The sequence below is a fragment of the Stegostoma tigrinum genome, chromosome 11 (assembly GCF_030684315.1).
Source record: "Stegostoma tigrinum isolate sSteTig4 chromosome 11, sSteTig4.hap1, whole genome shotgun sequence".
Taxonomy (NCBI): Eukaryota; Metazoa; Chordata; class Chondrichthyes; order Orectolobiformes; family Stegostomatidae; genus Stegostoma; species Stegostoma tigrinum.
In genome coordinates, this window is record NC_081364.1 from 32457777 (window position 1) to 32479097 (window position 21321).

Sequence of the window (21321 nt, forward strand, 5' to 3'; positions counted from 1 at the left end):
TGTAATGGGGCATTAAGTTTCTGCGCACTAGAGCAGCCACTTAAATGTTAATCGACCAACAAAGCCTTATGTATTTGATTGCATAGTATGCTTATTTGAAAAGACTCTTACGGAAGCTTGCATGGGTAGAAAAGAGGCAGCCAGCAACCACACTGTGGTGGAAGGCTTTCCAACACTTGCCGTAGTCAATCATGGCCCCCATCCAGTTGGACGTGGAGTAAAGTTTGGGTGAGGCAACCTAAGAAAGTACAAATAGCCTGGATTATGAGGTCAGGAATATAGCCTTGAGACAAAAGGTTCCCATTCACTAAAAATGCACCTTTAATCTGCAGTGATGAAAAATCAAGGCCAAGCTACCCATCTGTTTGCTCCTACAGCCAGGAAATATGCCCAAAATCTTCCCTAGAGTTTCATGTTGTCAACAGTGTTTGAAATTGTACTTGCAGTGTCAAAATGCATTGAGAATGCCACTTGGTCAGAAGAAAATGTGATTGTAAATCTGCAACTTTGGTGGATATTTTTATGATAACAGCTATCTGGTTGACAAAACTGACGAATTGTAAATTTCTAGTTAAAACAGTAGAATAATGACTTCTTGTTGGTTATAAACAAAACCCAGAAGTTGACATACTTTAAAGTATCTTTGGTCTTCTAGGAATTCCATAATCGCAAAACCAACATGCTTTATGAAACTGTACAGAGGGCACAAGAGGAGGCACAAAGGCAGAAACAAGAACAGCGCATGAGAGAGTTGGTTCGTAAAGGACATGATATTTCAAATCTTCAGAAGAATGAAGAAGGTATGTAACAGATAACCAGCAGATTTTAGAATTTATGGTGATTTATTATGTTGTGGAAGAATATAGTATGTATTGTTTTCATAACTTTTTTTTAACTTCCATTTGACTACGTTATTTATGATTGACAGGTGCCACAAGCTGCACAAGCTCCTGCACAGCATCTGGTAGCCATGGCTGTGAAGACATTAGTGAGGTGCTGGGACAAGCTGTAATGGAAAAAGATTCTCCAAGAAAAGACAGAGGTATCCAAACTGGTAAGTATTTGTCCAGCAAAATACTTACTGATGAATTTTACTAAACTGTAAAACTGCCCAAGTATGATGGTAGTATTAAGACTGGTTAGTTACAAGAACATTGAAGGGTTTGAGAGAAAAATTCAGCTGTTGGTCTCCTAGTTGGTTACTGTTAGTGCCACTATCAGTCTCCTTAAACCTATTCTTTGTTCTTAACCACCTCCTAATGTTCGTAACAGTTTATTTATTCATCCCAAACACTACTTGATTTGTAAACAGCTCTATCAAATCTCTTAACCTTCTCTGTACAGTGGAGAGAAATGTCAGATTTTCCAGCCTGTCCTCAAAGCTTTAACAACTCATCCCTGGACGTAGGAACAGAAATAGACCATTCAATCCATTAAGCTTACTTTGCCTTTCTAATAGATTATGTTGATCATCTACTCGGTGCCACTTTCCTGCGCCACCCCCCAGAGTTCTTAATGCCATTAGTAACCCGAAACAATCAGATTTTGAAATGACCATGCTTAGTTGTTGATCTTCCGCAGTCCTCTGCAGTAGAAAGTTACAAAAACATACAACTGAGTGAAGAAATTCATCCTCACCTTTGTCTTAAATGCCGATGTCCTTTTATTCTAGAATTATCCACCAGGGTAACATTTCTATCTAAACGCACTCTGTTGACTCTCTGAGAATTTTTACAGTTTCAGTGAGTTATCGTTTCATTCTTAAAATCTCTGGGAAATACAGCCCAGTATCACAAATTTCTCCTTGGATAATCCTACCACCTGCAGGATTATTCTGCTGAACCTCCATTGCACTTTCTCTGATAGATTCATCATTCCTTAGATAAGGAGACCAAAATTTTACACGGTATTCCGAGATTCTATAATTGCAGCTGGACATCTTTACTTTTGCAGTGCAGGCCAAAATACCATTTGATTTCCTAATTCCTTGCTGCATTTGAATGACTCATGAACAAAGGCATCCAGGTCTCTTCGGATGTCAGCACTTTCCAACTTCTTGCCATTTAAGAAACCCACTCTTTTGTTTTAAAAGAAAACTTTGCACAATTCACGTCGTTTCATCTGCACTGCTCTTACCTGTATGCTGAACCTGCCCAGGGCACCTAGATGCTTCCCTGCATCCTCCTCATACCTTAACTTCAGAATGAAATTTATGTCTTCACAAAATTTCATTGTATAATCTTTTGAAAACAAATTGTATCAGATTGAAATGTGGCTTGAATTTGAAATTTCAAGATGTCATATACAAGGTGCAATGCTTGTGTTAATTATGTGAAATCTTTCTGAAGACAATTCCTCCAAAGAAACAATAACTTAGTATGTAGTTATTGATAATGCCAAGTAAAATGATATACAGGATCATTGATCTAATTTTGGATGATTAAACAAACTCCCAGAAACAGTGCAAAAACAGTGTTCAATGCCCTACCCCAAGAAATGATACTTTTGATCTTACTGGTTCATATTGTTAGACAAAATGCTTAACAAAATCTGACATCACACAAGAAATGGTGAATTTGTATAGTTGCTGTTGGTTGAATTCTTCCTGAGTAATTCTGTCAATTGTCTGTGAAAATTCAGTTTCTAAACAATAACCCATGACCTGTTTCATTAATTGTATGCCCTGCATACTTACTGGATTAAAAAGTACAAATTTTCATTTTTAATTAAATTTTAAATTACAGTTATTGCTACCCTTGTTTTACTGTGGTTCAATGTTTCCTTTAAAGTATAATTTTATAGTAGTTCCTCTTGTATTTCTTTCACGGAATGATTTTATAACTAAAGCAAATGCTTTTTTAAATATCAACTGAAATAGAGAATTGCAATGATGTTTATGTTTTCCAGAGGATTTTGAGTTGATTGTGAAAGTTGAACACAGTGCAGAAATTACAGACCACAGTTCAGTGACCTACACACCAGATACAATTGCAGAATGCAACACTGTGCCAATTTCAAGGAAATCCAAGATGAAGCCAAATGAAAAGATCGCAGTGACTGAAAAAGAAAATGTTTTATTATATGATGATTCCTGCGATCAATTTGCAAAAACTAAAGGGAAAAATGAGAAGCGTCCTGAATGGAACACAAACAAAACAAGTAAGAGATACATCCCTGCTTCAGAACGCTATCCTAAAGGCTTACAAAGAGAGAGAGAAGAGAAAAAAATGAGAAGACAGATGGAACTATTGCAGTTGTTGGAAAAAAGTGTTCCAGAGCATCGAGTGAAAAAAAAACAGCCCTCGAAAGATCCCATATTAGGGAGACCACCTTCACCAGTGGTGCCAGCACTTCAAGAAAAAATAGCTGCCTGTCTATCATCTCAGCCTGTAGAAAAACAAGAACTATCTCTTCTGCAGCAGGTAACTAAGTCACTTCACAGCTACTTAACAACATAGAGTCAGACAGCACAGAAACTGGCCCAACGGGCCAATCAGTCCATGCTGAACACCATTCCAAACTAAACTAGATCCACTTGCCTGCTTCTGATCCATATCCTTCCAAACCTTTCCTATTCATGAATTTTATCCAAATGTCTTTTAAATGCTGTAATTGTACCTGCATCCACTACTTCTTTGGGAAGTTCATTCCACACGCAAACCACCCTCTGTGTAAAAGAAAACGTTACCTCATACGTGTTCAGAATGATCATGAGAAAACAGCCAGTTCTGCACAAAGAAAACTAAAGAAGATTTCTAGACTTATGCATGTGATGTGACTAATATCTGAATCGTGTTAAAATGTTAGACTTGATCAAAGGTCATCAGTGTCTGCTTGTGAAAGGTGATGCTCAATTTGTAAATTAAGTAAATGAACACAAAGTTCTTTGACTTGTATACTGTGATGTGATGGCCAATCTAAGTCCAAATAAATTTGGAATATGGTTAATGAAATACCTATCCCTAGGTTAAGGTGGGGAGCATTGGACAGGATTCAAGGCAAGAATCAAGTACGATTAATCAATTTATACTGTTGAGAGGTTAGCTAGCTTCCAGTAATCAATGTCCCAGCTCACACGCAAGTAATGTCCATTTAAGTTACTGTATCAAAGGGTTCTAAACTGAACATAAATCACACCTTTTGGTGAGAAAGAGGAAGGGAAGAAAGCGGTGCTCGGAGGTTTTGAGGAGGACTGGTGTGGAAGGGGACACGAGGGAAGGTGGAGGATCCATCACTTGCTGCTGGCACATTATTGCTACTGTGACCTTCCACTTGTTCATGTTTGACATAATTTCTTTTAATTAAGTATGAAGTTGAATTGTACCTACTCATTTTCTTTCTTATGGTAAACAAATAACTTCTAATCTGAAGGCTTTACGATGAAAATTAAGCTTTTTATTGTGAACTTATTCATTTTCTCAATGATATTATCTCTCAAAAGTCAAAGGATTACCTCAGCTTACATCTAAGTGCTGATATTCAGGCTGATTGCATTTAATTGAACAGTTATGCTGAAGTCAAAACTCTACTAACAAGAATAGTTTAAATGTTTATTCTTTATGAATCTTTTATACACATTACTATCATAGCATTAGCTAAGAAATTGGAAAAATTGGGCACAGCAAGATGAAATAGTATTTTAAATTAAGATGTGACAAAACGGATAACCTCAAACATAATCTCCATAAATGAAAAGCAGCTCCATAGGTTGTAATCTGTACTGTTTGTTTCTTTTTCCCCTTCCCTGTTGCCCACATTTGATGAATTGTCTCCTCTCCTCCCCTTTAAATCTGCTTAAACAAAATATTGGCTTCCATCTGGACAACCCAAGTGTGCCATGCAGTAGAGATGTGATGCAAGGGTATGAATTATGAGTGTCTGAGTGATCTAACAATCTGATGAACATTTCATCTCTTCTGCTGTTTGGTAGCATTGTAATGTTCTTTCTAGACACTCGTAATGTGGAACAGCAGTAATATTATTAGCCTGTCCAAGCTGTCAATCGCATTAAAGAATTTTCATGCAATCCTAACCAAGAAACATAAAGCACCAAAGTAAAAGCATCTGGAAAAAAAAACATTTTCACTTTTAAAGATTGGGAGCATACATCTAGAGATGTAAATTAATGCTAAAACATTGACAAAAAACCTTTTTTATTCCAAGTTTTTTTTAAAAAATGCTCATATTCTATTTAATCATTTGATATCACTTCATGAGTATTAAGAAATTTCTCAGGCCAAATTTCTTTTTAAAATTTTATTAATTTCATTGTTTTCAGTCTCATCCGAACAAACCAAATGTGTGCTGTAAGTAGATCCACAATGCCATTAGGTAGTTCCAGGATTTTGACCCAGTAATGCTGAAATAACAGCCATATTTTTCTAAGTCAGATGGTAACTGGCTTGGAGGGGAACTTGCAAGTGGTGGTATTGCGTGTATCTGCTTGCTTTGTCCTTCTAGATGGAAGTTGTTGTGGGTTTGGAAAGTATTGTCTAAAAAGTCTTGGTGAATTCTAAAGTGCCTGGTAGAATGGTACACACTTTTTTTTTACTGAGTGTCAGTGGTGGAGGAAGTGAATGCTTCCTGATGTGGTGCCAATCAAATGTGTTGCTTTGTGCTGGATGGTATCAAGCTTCTTGTTGTTGGAACTGCACTCATCCAGAGAAATGAGAAGTATTCCATTCACACTGCTGACTTGTGACTCGTTGATGGTGGACAGGCTTTGGGAAGTCAGGAGAGAGTTATTTGCTGCAGTGTTCCTAGCCGCTGACCTTCTCTCAGAGCTACAGTATTTATATAAGCACTCCATCTCTTATCAGTGGTAACCCCTAGGATGCTGATGGTGGGAGATTCTGTGATGGTCACAGTGTTGAATGTCAAGGGTCAGTGGTTAGAACTTCTTTTGTTGGAGAACGTCATTGCCCCAGTATTTGTATGCCGCAAATGTTACTTGCTATTTTTCATTCCCAAGGCTGGATGTTGTCCAGGCTTTGCTGAATTTGGACATGGGCTGCTTCAGTATTTGCGAAGACATGAATGGTGCTGAACATTGTGCAGTCATCAGTGAACACCTGCATTTGTGACCTTAAGTTACAGGAATCATCACTGATGAAATAGCTAAAGAACACTACACTGAGGAACTCCTGCAGAGATGGCTAACCTCCAACAATCACAACCATCTTCCTTTGTGCTTATAGGACTCCATCCAGTGGAGAGTTTCCCCCAGATTCCTTTTATCTCCAGATTTGCTAGGGCTCCTTGATTTCTCTCTCTGTCAAATGTGGCCTTGATGTCAAAGGCAGTCACTCTCCGTTCACCTCTGGAATTAAACTCTTTTCTATGTTTAAACCAAGACTTTAATGAGGTCCTTGGCAGAACCTGAAACTGGGTATCAGTTAGCTGGTTATTGCTAAACAAGAGCTACTTGGTGGCTGTATTGATGACACCTTCCATCATTTTACTGATGATCAACAATAGACTGATGGGACAGTAACTGGCTGGGTTGTATTTGTCCTTTCTGTGTGCAAGAGTACCTGGGAAAGTTTCCACATTGTTAATTTAATGCCAGTGTTGTAACTGTATTGGAACGACTTGGTCAGGGGTAAGGCCAGGTCTGGAGCATGTTCTTCAGCATTGTTGCCAGCAAATTGTCAGGACCCACAACTTCAGCAGTATCCAGTGCCTCCAGCCATTTCCTGATATGTGGAATCATATTCTATAATTTAAGGGTCCAGCATGGCAACTGTAAATGGGCAGGCACACAGAGTGATAGTTGGATCTGGTGCTGGGTTCCCGATGGGTATGATACTAGATCAATAGAAGATCGGGTGCCAGTGGATAAGGTGCTGGGGGCCAGGTAAATGAAGAATTGTTCACAGGTGTGGTCAGTATCAGGTCACAGGGTGGGATTGGGGTACTGACTGGTGGTAGAGGTGGAGGATTGTGATGTAGGGCAAGATGCATCTGGAGCAGGGAGTGGAAATTATGTTCAGAGCAGGAAGGTCCAATCCATTGGTGACCTATGGTGACACTGGACTAGGGTCTGTGGGATGTAAAGGTATGGAGGTGGTGGTGTTGGGGGTTTGTGAAAAAGTTGGACTAGGCATTTAATAGCCTAACTTTTCCTGAGTGACTATTTATTTCAGCACAGCCCTCCAAATTCATTTTAAATGGATACTTTGAGGGTTCCAAGTGTAACTGAATTCCTGATGGAATTCTCAATTTCCAAGACAATTACTCTGAGCCACCCAACTTCAGGCATTCTGCAGGGCCCCATGCAAAATTCCTATCTACATATCCGGATTTACCATCTGGCCATTGGAAAATGTAGGCTTTTGGTTGAGCGGAAGACGTGCAATGCAGTACAAGTGAAGCAGGCCATGAATGCGCTGACTTGCAAAATAAATGACGGAAACTGCACTTCCTCCCACCCAGCAGAAGATATTCAGCTTGAACACGTAATAAAGCAGTTGAGCAACTACATCAAATTTGCAGCTTTACTCAATTCCTGCTGTAAAGGAAATCATTAAAACAATGAGATGGATATATAAGGAATATTATCTTGACATCAGAGACAGTGAGATTGATCATAAACTCATTCAAGCAGAAGAAGCTACCTTTCTTCTACCTCCTTTTTTCCTTCTCCCATTTTACTCACTCAACTCTTCCAACCCTCTCTTTCCCTTCCTTCCCTGTGTCTTTCTCTCCTCTCACGACCTCCAGGCTTTCTCCCCCTCTCTTCCCTGTTGCCTCTCCTTCTCTTCTGCCCTTCCCCTGCTCCCATGCTGGACCTTTTTTTGTCTTCTTTTACACCCACCTCCCTCCTCTTCTGCCCCTTCCATGCTCGCCTGTCTCCCCAGTCCCCCCCCTCCCCTTCCGTCCCCTTTGCTCCCCACTCTCTTTCCTCCTTTCCCTGTCCCCACAATTGCAATCCTTCCATTGTTGCCAGCATTTGAAGGCATTCCCTTGATATGCTGGAGACAAGGAAGGAGATTGCAGGGGTTCGGACATTAACTTTTGAACCTTCTCAGGCCACCAGAGGGTAGCTAATGTGGTGCCATAATTCCAGAAGAGTGGTGAGGATAAACCAAAAAAATGCAGACCCGTGAGTCTAACATCTGAACTGGGGTAACTATTGGAATTAATCTCCATTTGCAGAGTAAAGGGTGGTCAATATGGCTTTCTCAAGGGAGATCATCTCTAAGAAATTTCATTGAATCTTTCAAGGAGGTGATTAGGTGTTTAGGTGAGAATTGTGAAGTTTACGTTGACTTCAGGAAAGCTTTTGACAAAGTCTCACATTGGCAGACTGTTTAAGAACCCAGGGCAATTTGGCAAATTGGATCCAAAATTGACTTAATAGCAGGGAACAGTGGATGATGATGGAAGGTTTTTTTCCCGTGAGAAAGCCTGTGTCCAGCTGTGTAACACCAGGTCAGTGCTGGGTCCCTTAATTGTTGTGGACATCAATGATCAAGACATGAATGTAGAAGTCATGACAGTAATTTGCAGATTCAAGTGGGCATTAGTCATCATTTAAATAGAAATAATGTGAAAGGTTTTGGAGATACAGTGGGAGAATAGCGCTAAAGTCATAGTGCTCTTTTAATGAGTTTGTGTGGATACACAGTGGGTCAAATGACCTCTTTTTGTTTACGGTAACAGTCCTGTTATTCCACCTGAAGCCAGTAGGGTTCAGAGGACAAATGGAAGTGTGGGAAGCTTTGCAAATCATTTGTAGCCAAAAGTGCAGTAATGATGCATTTAGCCACAGTATCTAAAATAACTCTTGGGAGCTTGAGGACGTGTTTCTATATACTGAGATGGAAGTTTTGTTTCATTTAATAAGGATGCTTAAAATGTGTAAATCATGATTTTCTACCTCACTGAATGCTTTAAGTGAACAATTGAGGAAATCTCTTCTACAATATATTTTCTGCTTTTGAAATCATATTACATTCATAAAGTTATGTATCTTTTAAACTTTGCAAATAATTGCTTAACTTGATCGATAACTCTATTTACAGGATGATCCTGCCCTACAAAGTAATTCAAACAGCAAATTACCTGCTGACAAAGTTTACAGGTTGGTATTGCTGACGTTTGAATTTAGATTTGGAAAAATGTTTGTATTGAGCTCTGTTCAAAATATATCAGATGGAGCATTGAGTAATTTAGCACAGAAGACATTTATAAAATATTAATCTAGTGTTTATTCCTCATTTCTCAAGACAATAGCACAAATCATCTAAGAAAGAAAGATGCCAAATCACAGATGCACCACACCTGCATTGTAACAGAAAAAAATCCACAGATCCTCGCAAAATGAAGACAAGCTTCATTAGAACAAGACAGATTGGAATTAAAATCACTGATTCTTTAGTCAACACCCTAACCAGCTGTTTATCTACTGTTGCCTCTTGGATTGTATGTTTTATCTCAGTGACAGCCATGATGGATGCTGGATATAGAACTGCCCATTCAGAAAAAGTTGAGAGTTGCATTGGGCATTACGGCATCTCGCTCCACCAGTATGTCAGGTGCTGTTGACCTTCTGGCAGCCCCATTCTCATTTCCCAACATGTCAAGCATTAGCAGCTGTACCAGATAGAAGGAAGGGATGTGTGAAAGGAGTCTGCGGGATATTAATCTCTCCGACCCCCAGTATAGTTTTAATGCACTCTGGCCCTACGGCAGACTCTGCCCCACCCAACCTGACAATGTGCTACGTTGATAAGAAGTAATGGAAACCATGCGCACAAGTGTTCGCTTGCTGAAAGCGAGCAAGTGGTTAACATCTGCTTTTGGGGCTAACATGGGAATTTGCAGTTGGGATGAGAAATTGGAGTTGCCACGGGAGGTCTAAGTATTCTTTGGGGAGCTGGGATGTGCAGTTGTTGTTTTTGTGGTCTCATGAGGAAAGTTTTAAAATGCAATGTTTTGGGCGTGCTGCAGGCCCCATACATTAGCCACTAGGTTGGTTGGGTATTCACTATAAAATTCAGTCACTAAAATTATCTGTAAAATCAGACGTACCAGTTGAGTGTCTGAAAATCAACTTACTTCAGGAAGTTAAAATTTTGATCTCTGTAAATAAACTAACCTGTGCAGTTTTAAATTCCTGCCCTCCAACATGCTTTTAGTTGGTTGTGAAGATGATATCTTTTTATGTTTGGATTATGGACCAAACTGGAAAAAGACTGCTTTAAACAAAAGACTGTGAGGTGGGGTTGCTGCACTTGTATAAACAAATAGCTAGAACTCATTCTGAATTGCGTTTAGAACATTGCTGTGCTCAAGCAATATTGGAAGATATTTGAGATCCAAAGGTAGTGCGGTATGTGTGCAAAGCAAGCTGTACCCAGAGACAGATTGATTTTACAATTAGAACCAGTTGGTGTGGGCTAGGATTCATCAGCATGACAGCAAAGCTCTGGCTCCTAGGCAAATGGACAGCTTCTGTGTGAACGATATAGAAGCAGAAGCCTGTCAGACTGCAAGAGACAACATCTCTGTTTTTCTCTCTGCAGTGAAGTAACTAAAACCTGTAAGAAAGTTAACTGTTCTTTCCAACTACTTTCAATAAGCTGTTGCCTCTAACTTGTGATAGAAAGACTGAACAATTCGTCTTCATCTTCAGCAAAGAACTGAAAGGACTTGGATAGGAAAATTGGAAATCAGAAAGATTTAGAAGAAGCAAAAGGGACACCTTATCAAATCTTCTGGACTGCTGATACTGTATTTCCCACTATTTTACCCTCCGTCTATCATATCTATATTTTTGTTTGTCTGTGTCTGCCTGCATGTGTGTAGGTGGTTTAGGAAGCGGCTAGAGCTTAGACTAGCAGAGTTAAAAGTTGACCATTCATGTTTTTCCTGTGGTTCAGACTGATTAGTGTGTAACAACTTGTAGTTAGGTACAGAAACCTGCTAAGTGTTTTCTGTTGACCGTAGTCCATCAGACAGATAAATTGGGGCACTTCAAGTAATTTGATTAAATCTTGAACTGTTGTGATGAATTCACGAGTTTGGGGCTTGATTATCAGTGCATACGTCCCACTCATGACAAGAGATTGGAGAATTGTCTGGAATTATTTTCAACCAAAAGCATCAAAAGATTTAGGTGTGGTCTTAGTAAGTGGTAAAGAATTAAAAGGAACACCAGGTTTGGTACTGAAAAAAGGCACAGAAAACTGCTTGAAACTCCTCCAGATGGCACCATTGCTCCTAACAAGCTTGAAGCAAATTGTAAAGCCAGGTTTATTGAATTGACAAGTAAATTGGAAGTGGAAATGCTGAGAAAACAGATTCAGTACAAGGCCTGGCCCAGCATTTGGCTTTTGGAGAAAGACCGGACAGAGCGCTTACTCCAGGTAGTGAAACATCAGATTTGGTTCATATTGAAACTCAAAGTTTAAGCATGAGAAAAATCTTAAAGCAGCTCCAAATTAGAGGAAAATTTTGGGGCTGGAATACCAGAGAATAGAAAGATTAGGAACTGCAAATGTCACTGGAATGGAGAAGATGGAAATGGAATTTAAGAAGCTGGAACTAGAGTTGCAAGGGTTGAAAGGATTTTAAGCTTAAAATTAGGCAGTTTAAAAAAAAATCAAACTGAGCAGAGCTCTGTTGGAGAGTCTCCAAATCATAATCTGGAGTCCAGTAAAGAAATGTTTAAGCTTGTACTCTGCCTATCAAAATTTGAGGAAAAGAATGTAGAGGCATACTTCAAATCTTCTGAGAAAATAGAGAGAGAAATGATTTGGCTGAAGAAACACTGGACATTGACCATATAAAGTAAATTGACAAAAAACACAGGAAATTTGTGTTTCACCATCTGAGGAGGGATTATAACACAGTAGAAAGGATTATATTGGGTGCATATAAGTTGGTGCCTGAGGTATATAGATAAGTTTTGGAACTTAACGAAACAGCCTGAGCAAACGTGCATTGAATTTGGAATGTTAAGTAACTTTGACAAGCAGGTACATGCATTAGAAGTTAAAACTACATTTTTGCTCTGTAAAGATTCTCTTGAATGAGCTAAACAAAAAACTTACTGTTCTTCAATATGACAGAGGGTAAAAGGTTGCAACCGCTGCACAGGTAGCAGTAATGGCGAATGTGAACTGATCCATAAAATAAAAATTTTTCCCGACACCCTAATAGATCTGAATGGGAAAGAAAGTAGATATATGCAAGGAAGATAAAGACTAGATAGCTGGGAATGCCCCAAGATCTCCTTGGGTCAAAAAGGAAAGTGGAAGTGAAAATTGAAGGCCAAAGTGTTTCCATTATAACAGTGGAATGCATTTGTTGAGATTTCTGGAAGTGGCAAGGGAAGCCCAAGAGTTGCTAAAGTTTGAGACTGAGAGTCCAAAAATGGAACTCCAGAAAGAAGATGCCATGGATCAAATAATAGTTTTAACTATCATCAAAAGATCTGAATGAAAACACTGCTGTAAAAGCAGGAAGAGTGATTATGGAAGATGAGAAATATGAAAAGGTCTTGTTTGAATTTCTTTCAGACAAATGCAGCCAAATCCATGGCTGTATTAAGGGACACAAGAGCTACACAAACTCTTACGGGAGAAGGATTTAGTTTTCTTCAAGTCCTTAAATGGGATAGTGAAGGCTATGCTGGTTCCTTTGTACAAAGTCCAATTGAGTGTGTCTTGTTGTTTAAACCAGTGGTAGTCAGAGTTATTAAGAAATTTACCATGGAAGAAGTTGATTTACTCCTGGAGACTGTTTTTGCAGGAGTGAAAATTATGGCTTTGCCTATAATCATGGAAAGTCTAAGTGAGGATAAAGAGATGGAACAGTTGAAAGAACAAGCTTCATGTATTTTTCCATCGTGTTGTGATCTCGAGTGGGTGTTAGGGTAGCTAAAATCCTTATTTAGGAATAAGGATAGTTCAAAGGAAGTGTTTGTCCTCATTTATTAATTGAGGTTCAAAGTCAGTCTGGCTTTAAATAAGCTAGCAAGACAGCTGGAAGAGCTCTGAAGTACTATTTTAAATGTGTTCTGATAAGGAATTGGAAGCACCCACATAGATTTGGGGATGAAGAATGGACTGTTGTTTATCGAATAGTGGTGCTGCCCATTTATCTTAAGGAGATATTGCAAATGGCACATGAAGGCCCTATGACAGGGCATGCAGAACATGGGAAATGCGAGTATTGATAAATAGGTGTTTTACCTGGTCAAGACTTTGCAATTCCTGGAAAAAAGTGTCCAGCAGTATGAAAACCCTCAACATTGCAATTAAACTAGCAGCTTTTAATAACCATACTAATTTTTGAAGAATGATTCAGTCACATAGAATAGAATCTAGAATAAATGCCATAGTGGGGAAACAGATCATTCGGTCGAACAAGTCCATATCAACCCTTCAAACAGCATCCCATCCACACCCATTCCTCTGCCCTATCCCTGTAACCCTTCATTTCCCATGGCTATCTCACCTAACCAACACAGCTCTGGACACTGTAGATAATTTAGCATGGCCAATCCACCTAACTTGCACATCTTTGGTCTGTGGGAGAAAACCGGGGCACCTGGCAGAAACCCACACAGGCACGGGGGAATGTGCAGACTTCACACAGACAGACACCTGAGCTGGAATAAAACCTGAGTGCCTAGTGCTGTGAGGCAGCACTGCTACCTATTGAACTACCTTGCTGCCCATAATGATGATAGATTGAGTAAGATTGTTATCAAAAATGAAAACTGGATCCCAGTATATCCTTACAATTATGGATATGACATTACAATTTCCAAAAGCTGTTCCTTAAGAACAATTACAGCAACAGCAACTTAACTGATTTTTTTTATTTACTCATTGTGGCCTATGACATCCCATTTGCAATTTTGCTGTAAAACAATTGCAATCAATTGCAAATTATGTACAAGTTCAGGAGCTTTGCAGGAATATTATTAGACTCTCAAAACCATGATGAAGACATACTTTGCATGCATACAGGATTGGGACACACTGCTAGATCAATCTCTTGGTTGCGTTTAGAACATTGCTGTGCTCAAGCAATATTGGAAGATATTTGAGATCCAAAGGTAGTGCGGTATGTGTGCAAAGCAAGCTGTACCCAGAGCTAGGCATAAGGTAGACATGGGCGAGTCTGTACTAATAATACAACATCCTAATCAGTTGAGCTCAGGAAAACAAACTCTGGTAGAAAAAAAGCTTCAATACATGCTGGAACATCTCTGGATTGAACCTAGCCAAAGCAGTTGGAGTTGACGTGTTGATTTTTAAACAGGATAGATTCTAGATATGCTATTGAAAAGTAAATGCAATCACATGAACAAATCTATATCCAATTTCACAATTAGAAGATCATATCTATGATCAGTCTATTGAAAGAGTGTTGGCAAGTGCCATTAGCATCAAGGTTTAAAAAGATATGAGCTTTATTACAACCAATGAGTTATATCAATGTTAAGTTATGCCTTTTTGAGTTTTAAAAACATCCCAACTACATTTCAAAGACTGAATCAAATTGTAGCTGAAATACCTGTTAGTGAATTTATTTGGATGATGCCATATTGTGCAGCGGTATGTGGGAACAGCATGTGTGGCAGTTTGAAGACCCGTTAAAGCCATTGCAGTTAGCTGGCTTAGTAATAAACTTAACACTCAGCAACTTTCTTCAAAAGCAAGGGTAACTTACCTAGGACATAGCATAGGACAAGGACAAGTGTTGCTGAGTACAGCAAAAGTGGCTCCACTACAAGTATTTGTTCCTGCAAGTAAATGGGAAGTCATGAGCTTTTCTTTTAAAGGAATGTTGAGGTTTTCTGGAAGTTTATGGATAATGTCAGCATAGTACCTTATTGAATTTGCTAAGGAAAAGGGAAATGTTGGTATGGTCAGCAGAATGCCAAACAACCTTTTGGGAAGCCAAAGGAATCCCAATAAATGAGCATGTGTTCCATCCTTTCCACATTTTTCCAAAGTTTAACATGGTGATTGATGCTAGCGACTTGAAGATAGGTTGCAGTCTTGTTTAAGATGTTTTGGGAATAGAGAAGCCAATGGGACACTTTTCTAAAATCAAGACCAGTATCAGAGGAAGCACTCTACCATTGAAAATGAGACTTTTGGGTATATTGTTGACTCAAAAACATTTTGAAGTAATCTACACCAGCCATAATCTGTTGCATTAATTGACAAGTTTAAAACTTGAAATGCAAGACTATTCAGATGGAGTCCATTATCTTAATCATTTGATAACAGATTATTTAGAACCTGGAAAAGATAATGTAATCATAGGTGCATTGTCCCAACTGTAAAATGATTGGGCAAGTTAAAGGAATAAGATATGTTTAAAGATTATATAAATGGGGGAAAGAAGGATGAATAGATGTAAGTTTTGTGTTTTGTTTATATGTCACATACATTGTAATGAAACAGATTTGTGAAATAGCATTTCACCTCATAAGGGTCAAGGCGTGTAAAGCCTATCTTTTTTTTATTTTTGGATTGTGAACCAAAACGGGAAGGGACATGCTTTAAACATAAAACTGTGGAAGACGTTGTTGCACTTACAAAAACAAGTTACTTGAATTTACTGTAAAAATAAGGTGTAGAGCTGGATGAACACAGCAAGCCAAGCAGCATCAGAGGAGCAGGAAGGCTGACGTTTCAGCACTAGACCCTTCTTCAGAGATAGTAGGAGCTGCAGATGCTGGAGAAGGGTTGAGGCTCAGAACATCAGCCTTCCTGCTCCTCGGATGCTGCTTGGCCTGCTGTGTTCGTCCAGCTCTACACCTTGTTATCTTCTGATTCTCCGCATCTGCAGTTCCTACTATAGTTGAATTCACTGTAAATTGTGTTTACACCATTGCTTACTTCAAGCAGTGGGGGGAAATGTTTGAGACTCAGTGGCACTGTGGGCGTGTGCACAAAGCAAGCTTCTCAGAGATAGACTGATTGTTCAATTAGAACCAGTTGCATGGGCCAGGAGTCATTGTGATGCCGACACTTTCAGATAGGCTCCCAGGCAGGTGAACAGCTTGTGTGTTAATGTTAGAGGCAGAAGATTGCCAGACTGTAAGAGACAACATCTCTCTCGTTCTCTCTGCTGTGAAATAGCCAAAAAAACTGAAAGACTGCTAACTATTCTCTCCCACCATTTTCTATAAGTTGTTCCTTCTAACCAGAAACTGAAAGACTAAATAATCTGTCAACTGCCCTGCATCTTCAGCAAAGAACTGAAAGGAGTTGGTAGTGGAAATCGGAGATCTGAAGGCCTTGAAAGAAGCAAAAGGGACACTTCACCAAATCCTGTGTACTTGTGCTTTTGAATTGAGTTTCCCTCCACTTTACCAACTTTTTCTTGTTTCTCTGTGACTGTCCGAATGTGTGCAGAGCGGTCTAGAAAGAAGATAAAGCTTAAACGGCAGATTTACAGAGTTCCCTCTAAAGTTCATCTTCTACTTGGACTTCTGAAGAATTTGTGTGGCAGTGAATTCCAGAACTGGGATTTAGCGCTGCAATCCATGTTGATCAGTGTGCAGAGAATATCAGTGTGCAGCTTGGAGGGAACATTGGTTATAATTTGTAAATTCATATTTTATTTTCCTATGGTTCAAACTGATTTCTGTGGGGGAAAGAAAGTAGCTAAGTATAGAAACCTGATGGCTGTTTTCTGTTAAATCTTAATGCACCAGACAGGTAAACTGGGCTACTATATGTAATTTAACTGAATCTTGAACTGTTGTGATGACTGCAAGGCCAGTGGGGCTCAACTAACAGCACATCTTCCCAAGCGGGTTGTGACGAGGTTAAGGAGAAATACTAGAAGTGCCTCCTTGACAGCACTGGCCTAAGCCAGTAGCCCTTGAAATAAGACTTACAGTTAATACAGTAAAGGATGCATGAGAAGTATAGAAGATCCTACATTGGGGAAATGAGCAAATAATTGACCAAGATATAGGTAAGTATAACATGATGCTGATAATGAGTTACATAACTAAATCCATGTAATTTGAATTTTCTACATCCATTCATGTACCACTGCAATACTGAACAAACCATTTCTACTCCTATGGCTTTTTTTGTTACTTTCCACTTTACCCTTCTTTGATCCATCTCTCATGTTTTCATATGTCCTTCCACTTCTTCCTGGTCTGGTATTCTGTTCTGTCAAGCCCCCATCCCATCACTTCAATACTCTTAACCTTTCTAACCTCATACTGACATCCCGGGCTTGACTTCCTCTTGACGATACGTTGTCCTTTGTGCTTCCTTGAGAAACCACCAAAAGCAATTTGAAGCAATTGTCATTGCTTCCTTACACGAGCAATCCCAACTGCACAATTCTTTATTCACTTTAGCTGATTTGCTATCACTGCATCTCTTTCCCATCCCCTTACAGATTGAGTATGCAATTGTGAACAATATACTTGACTTTTAGTAGTTTACTGTGGATGATTACATCATCATCATCGCCATATGGAATTCTCCCTGAGAAGTAATGACTCGAGTGAAACTTTCACTGCCTCACGGTATCCGCCACCATTTGTCCCAGACCCACTCTCAGCCTCCAACCTCATTGTTCCCCAACCCCGCACCTCCCGGTTGTCTCCTTCCCAAAATCCACAAACCTGCCTGCCCTGGTCGACCCATTGTCTCCGCCTGCTCCTGCCCCACTGAACTTACCTCCACCTATCTGGACTCCATTTTCTCCCCCTTGGTCTGGGAACTCCTACCCACCTCTGTGACACCACCCTTGTACTCCACCTCCTCCAGAACTTACAATTCCCCGTTCCCCAACACCTCACTTATACTATTGACATCCAGTCCATGTACACCTGCATTTCACATGCAGATGGCCTAAAGGCCCTCTGCTTCTTCCTGTCCCGCAGGCCTGACTAGGCCTCCTCCACTGACCCCCTCATCTGCTTAGCCGAACTTGTCCTTACCCTCAACAACTGCTCTTTTGATTCCTCCCACATCCTACAGACAAAGGGGGTGACCATGGGCCACCCACATGGGCTCAAGCTATGCCTGCCTCTTTGTGGAACATGGAACACTCCCTCTTTTGTCCCTACTGGCCCTAAACCCCAACTCTTCCTCCATTACATTGATGACTGTATCGGCGCTGCCTCATGCTCCCATGACGAGCTCGAACAGTTCATCCACTTCACCAACACCTTCCACCCCAACCTTAAGATCACCTGGACTATCTCTAGCACCTCCCTCATCTTCCTGGACCTCTCTGTCTCCATCTTGGCAACCACCTAGAAATCGATATCCATTTCAAGTCCACCGATTCCCACAGCTACCAAGAATACACCTCCTCCCACCCACCTTCCTGCAAAAATGCCAACCCCTATTCTCAATTCCTTCGCCTCCGCTGCATCTGCTCCTAGGATGAGACATTCCACTCCCATACATCTCAAATATCCTCATTTTTCAAGGACCGCAACTTCCACCCCTGCCCCCCACAGTGGTCGAATGCCCTCGACTGTGTCTCCCACATTTTCCACAACTCATCCCTCACACCTCGTTCCTGCAATAACAACCAAAAGAGAATCCCCCTCGTCCTCCTCATATACCACCCCACTAACCTCTGATCCAATGCGTCATCCCCGACACTTCCGCCATCTGCAATCTGACCCCACCACCAAAGACATCTTTCCTTCCCCATCTTTTTTCTGCTTTCCGGTGGGACCACTCTCTCCGTGACTCCCTTGTCCACTCTACACTCCCCTCCAGCCCCACCACATCTGGCACTTTTCCCTGCAACCGCAGGAAGTGCTACACCTGCCCCCACACCACCTCCCTCACCTCCATCCCAGGCCCCAAGATGACTTTCCACGTCAAGCAGATGTTCACTTGTACATCTGCTAATATGGTATACGGCATCCGCTGTACCCTTTGTGGCCTCCGCTACATTTGGGAAACCAAGTGCAGGCTTGGGGACCGTTTTGCAGAACGCGTACATTCAGTTCACAATAAACAACTGCACCTCCCAGTCGCAGACCATTTCAGGTCACCCTCCCGTTCCTCAGACGGCATGTCCATCCTGGGCCTCCTGCAGTGCCACAACAATGCGATCTGAAAGCTTCAGGAACAGCAACTTATATTCCGCTTGGGAGCCCTGCAGCCCAATGGTATCATTGTGGATTTCACGAGATTCAACATCTCCCCTCCCGCACCGCACCCCAAAACCAGCCCAGCTTGTCCCTGCCTCCCTAACTTGTTCTTCCTGTCACCTCTCCCATCCTCCCACCTCAAGCTGCACCCCCATTTCCTACCTACTAACCTCATTCCGCCCCCTTGACCTGTCTGCCCTCCCTGGACTGACCTGTCCCCTCCCTACCTCCTCACCTACACCCACCTTTACTGGCTTCATTCCCACCTCTTTAACTTGTCTGCCTCTCCTCCACCTATCTTCTCCTCTGTCCATCTTTGATCCGCCTCCCCCTCTCTCTCCCTATTTATTTCAGAACCCTTTCCCCACCCCATTTCTGATGAAGGGTCTAGGCCCGAAATGTCAGCTTTCCTGCTCCTAAGATGCTGCTTGGCCTGCTGTGTTCATCCAGCTCCACACCTTGTTAGCTTGGATTCTCCAGCATCTGCAGTTCCTGCTATCTCGGTCACAGTTACAATGTGACTTTTACTGCAAAATTATGTTTTGATTTGACCCCCAGTCTTCTGGAGCTTCCTCTTCCTCTGAACATCTCAACTTGTTCCATCCTGTCAACTCTGACTTAAAATCTTCACCTATGAAAATACTGAGCTTTCTTCACTATTTTTTATTTCCCTTCAGTTTCTGCCCTGAGTGACTTCGTACTCTCTCTCAAATTCATTTCCAGCTCAATTTGCCATGTGCTTTCTCTCCTCTGAGTTCTTTCCATACTTGACACTCCATATTCAGTCTTTCTTAACCTTGCTGTTTCATTAACACTATCACTCCCATATCACTACTCCCACAATGTCAATTATCAATAAGGCCATCATTGCACACTTATTTATCTATATCCCCATTTCCCTTTCCCTCCCAAACCCACTTTCTTCTGAATCCACCCACTTATGCTGCATTTCAAAATCCCAGCAGGCTGCCACAATTGCCTTAGTTATCATAAAAATAAATACTACTACTCACCCATCCCTTTAGTACCACCCTCACCTCTACTCCATCAAGTCCAAAGGACTTTGACTTGAATTGATATGATGGACAAATGCTTTAACTATTCACTGATCTAGTTGGATGCAAACCACCATCAGGTCCTCTCATTCACCAAAGTTGAAAACTATTTTAGGGTCATCTTAGAATGAAACGATAATTTCCTGTTTTATTTGCTCTACTGCAAAATGCTTATTCTTTTCCCACCTTTTTCATCCTCACCTTCAAAATATGCTCATTACTAGTTCATCACTAAAATTGAGAACATCTAACCAGCTGCCTCTGCCACTTCCCCTTCTTCCCTTACCCTATCAAGACAAAGTTCCTTGAAAGTTCTTCCCTATGGTAGCCCTGAACTGACATCCTATGTTAGTTTCTTTCCAATCTGCCCTTGTACACTGGGCGTATTTTCTTCATAGATCCAGGTCCTTCTTCATGCACTCTATTTCTAGTAAACTGTTAGCTACTGAACTTATCTCCTGGAGTTCTTGTGATATTGTTGATGGTTGTGTTTTTGTGAATTGTTGCCCTGTCCTTCAAGACCTCAACAGCTAACTTTTCACCTCATTTTTGTAAGCTGCCACTCTCTATCTCCCTTTCCTCTCAGCAGCCCATTCAGGGCCTTTAGTGCTCCAAATCAGATCCTCTGTTTCCTGAAATTCCATGTTTGAACTTACCCAGTAAGACTCGTAACTCTGTCACAGCACTGAAAATATTCCTGCCAAAGTCACAAATGACAAATCCTACATGACTAAGAAAGGTAAACTGTAGCTTTTTCTGCTTGCTGCAGCCATTGACAGTTGACCACACTGTCCATCTCCGGTGGTTCTCCATATTATCCAGCTGTGTAGGAATACACTTCCCTAGTTGCATCTTATCTCTGTTGTCATAGCCAGAGAATCACCTGCAGTGGCTTCTGTTTCCACTCATGCAGTGTTACCTTTTATTTTTCACTCCTTTCTATATCTCATCTAACAGCAGTTCTTTTGTGACTTCACCTGATAACACATTTTGCTTCCACATGTAGATTGACTGTATCCAGTTTGATCTTCCATCCAGGCCAAGCAGCATCTCAGGAGCACAAAAGCTGACGTTTCGGGCCTAGACCCTTCATCAGAGAGGGGGATGGGGGGAGGGAACTGGAATAAATAGGGAGAGAGGGGG

At 40.8% G+C, this 21321-nt stretch overlaps 1 protein-coding gene across 9 annotated transcripts in view; it reads left to right on the forward strand.

Moving 5' to 3' along the window:
* The window catches only part of ccdc66 (coiled-coil domain containing 66), a 79390-nt gene that overhangs the window by 53447 nt on the left and 4622 nt on the right, over positions 1 to 21321 (forward strand). For 7 of the 9 annotated variants that reach the window (XR_007249250.2, XM_048547891.1, XM_048547893.1 and 4 more), the window contains 4 exons: positions 656 to 800; positions 929 to 1054; positions 2908 to 3422; positions 9027 to 9085. Coding sequence is in view for 7 of the 9 variants with exons in the window: in XM_048547891.1 (XP_048403848.1) it covers positions 656 to 800; positions 929 to 1054; positions 2908 to 3422; positions 9027 to 9085 (845 nt within the window). In the remaining 2 variants the exon portion in view is untranslated. The remainder of the gene's footprint in view (positions 1 to 655; positions 801 to 928; positions 1055 to 2907; positions 3423 to 9026; positions 9086 to 21321) is intronic. The other 2 variants (XR_007249251.2, XM_059649895.1) reach the window with 1 other exon arrangement.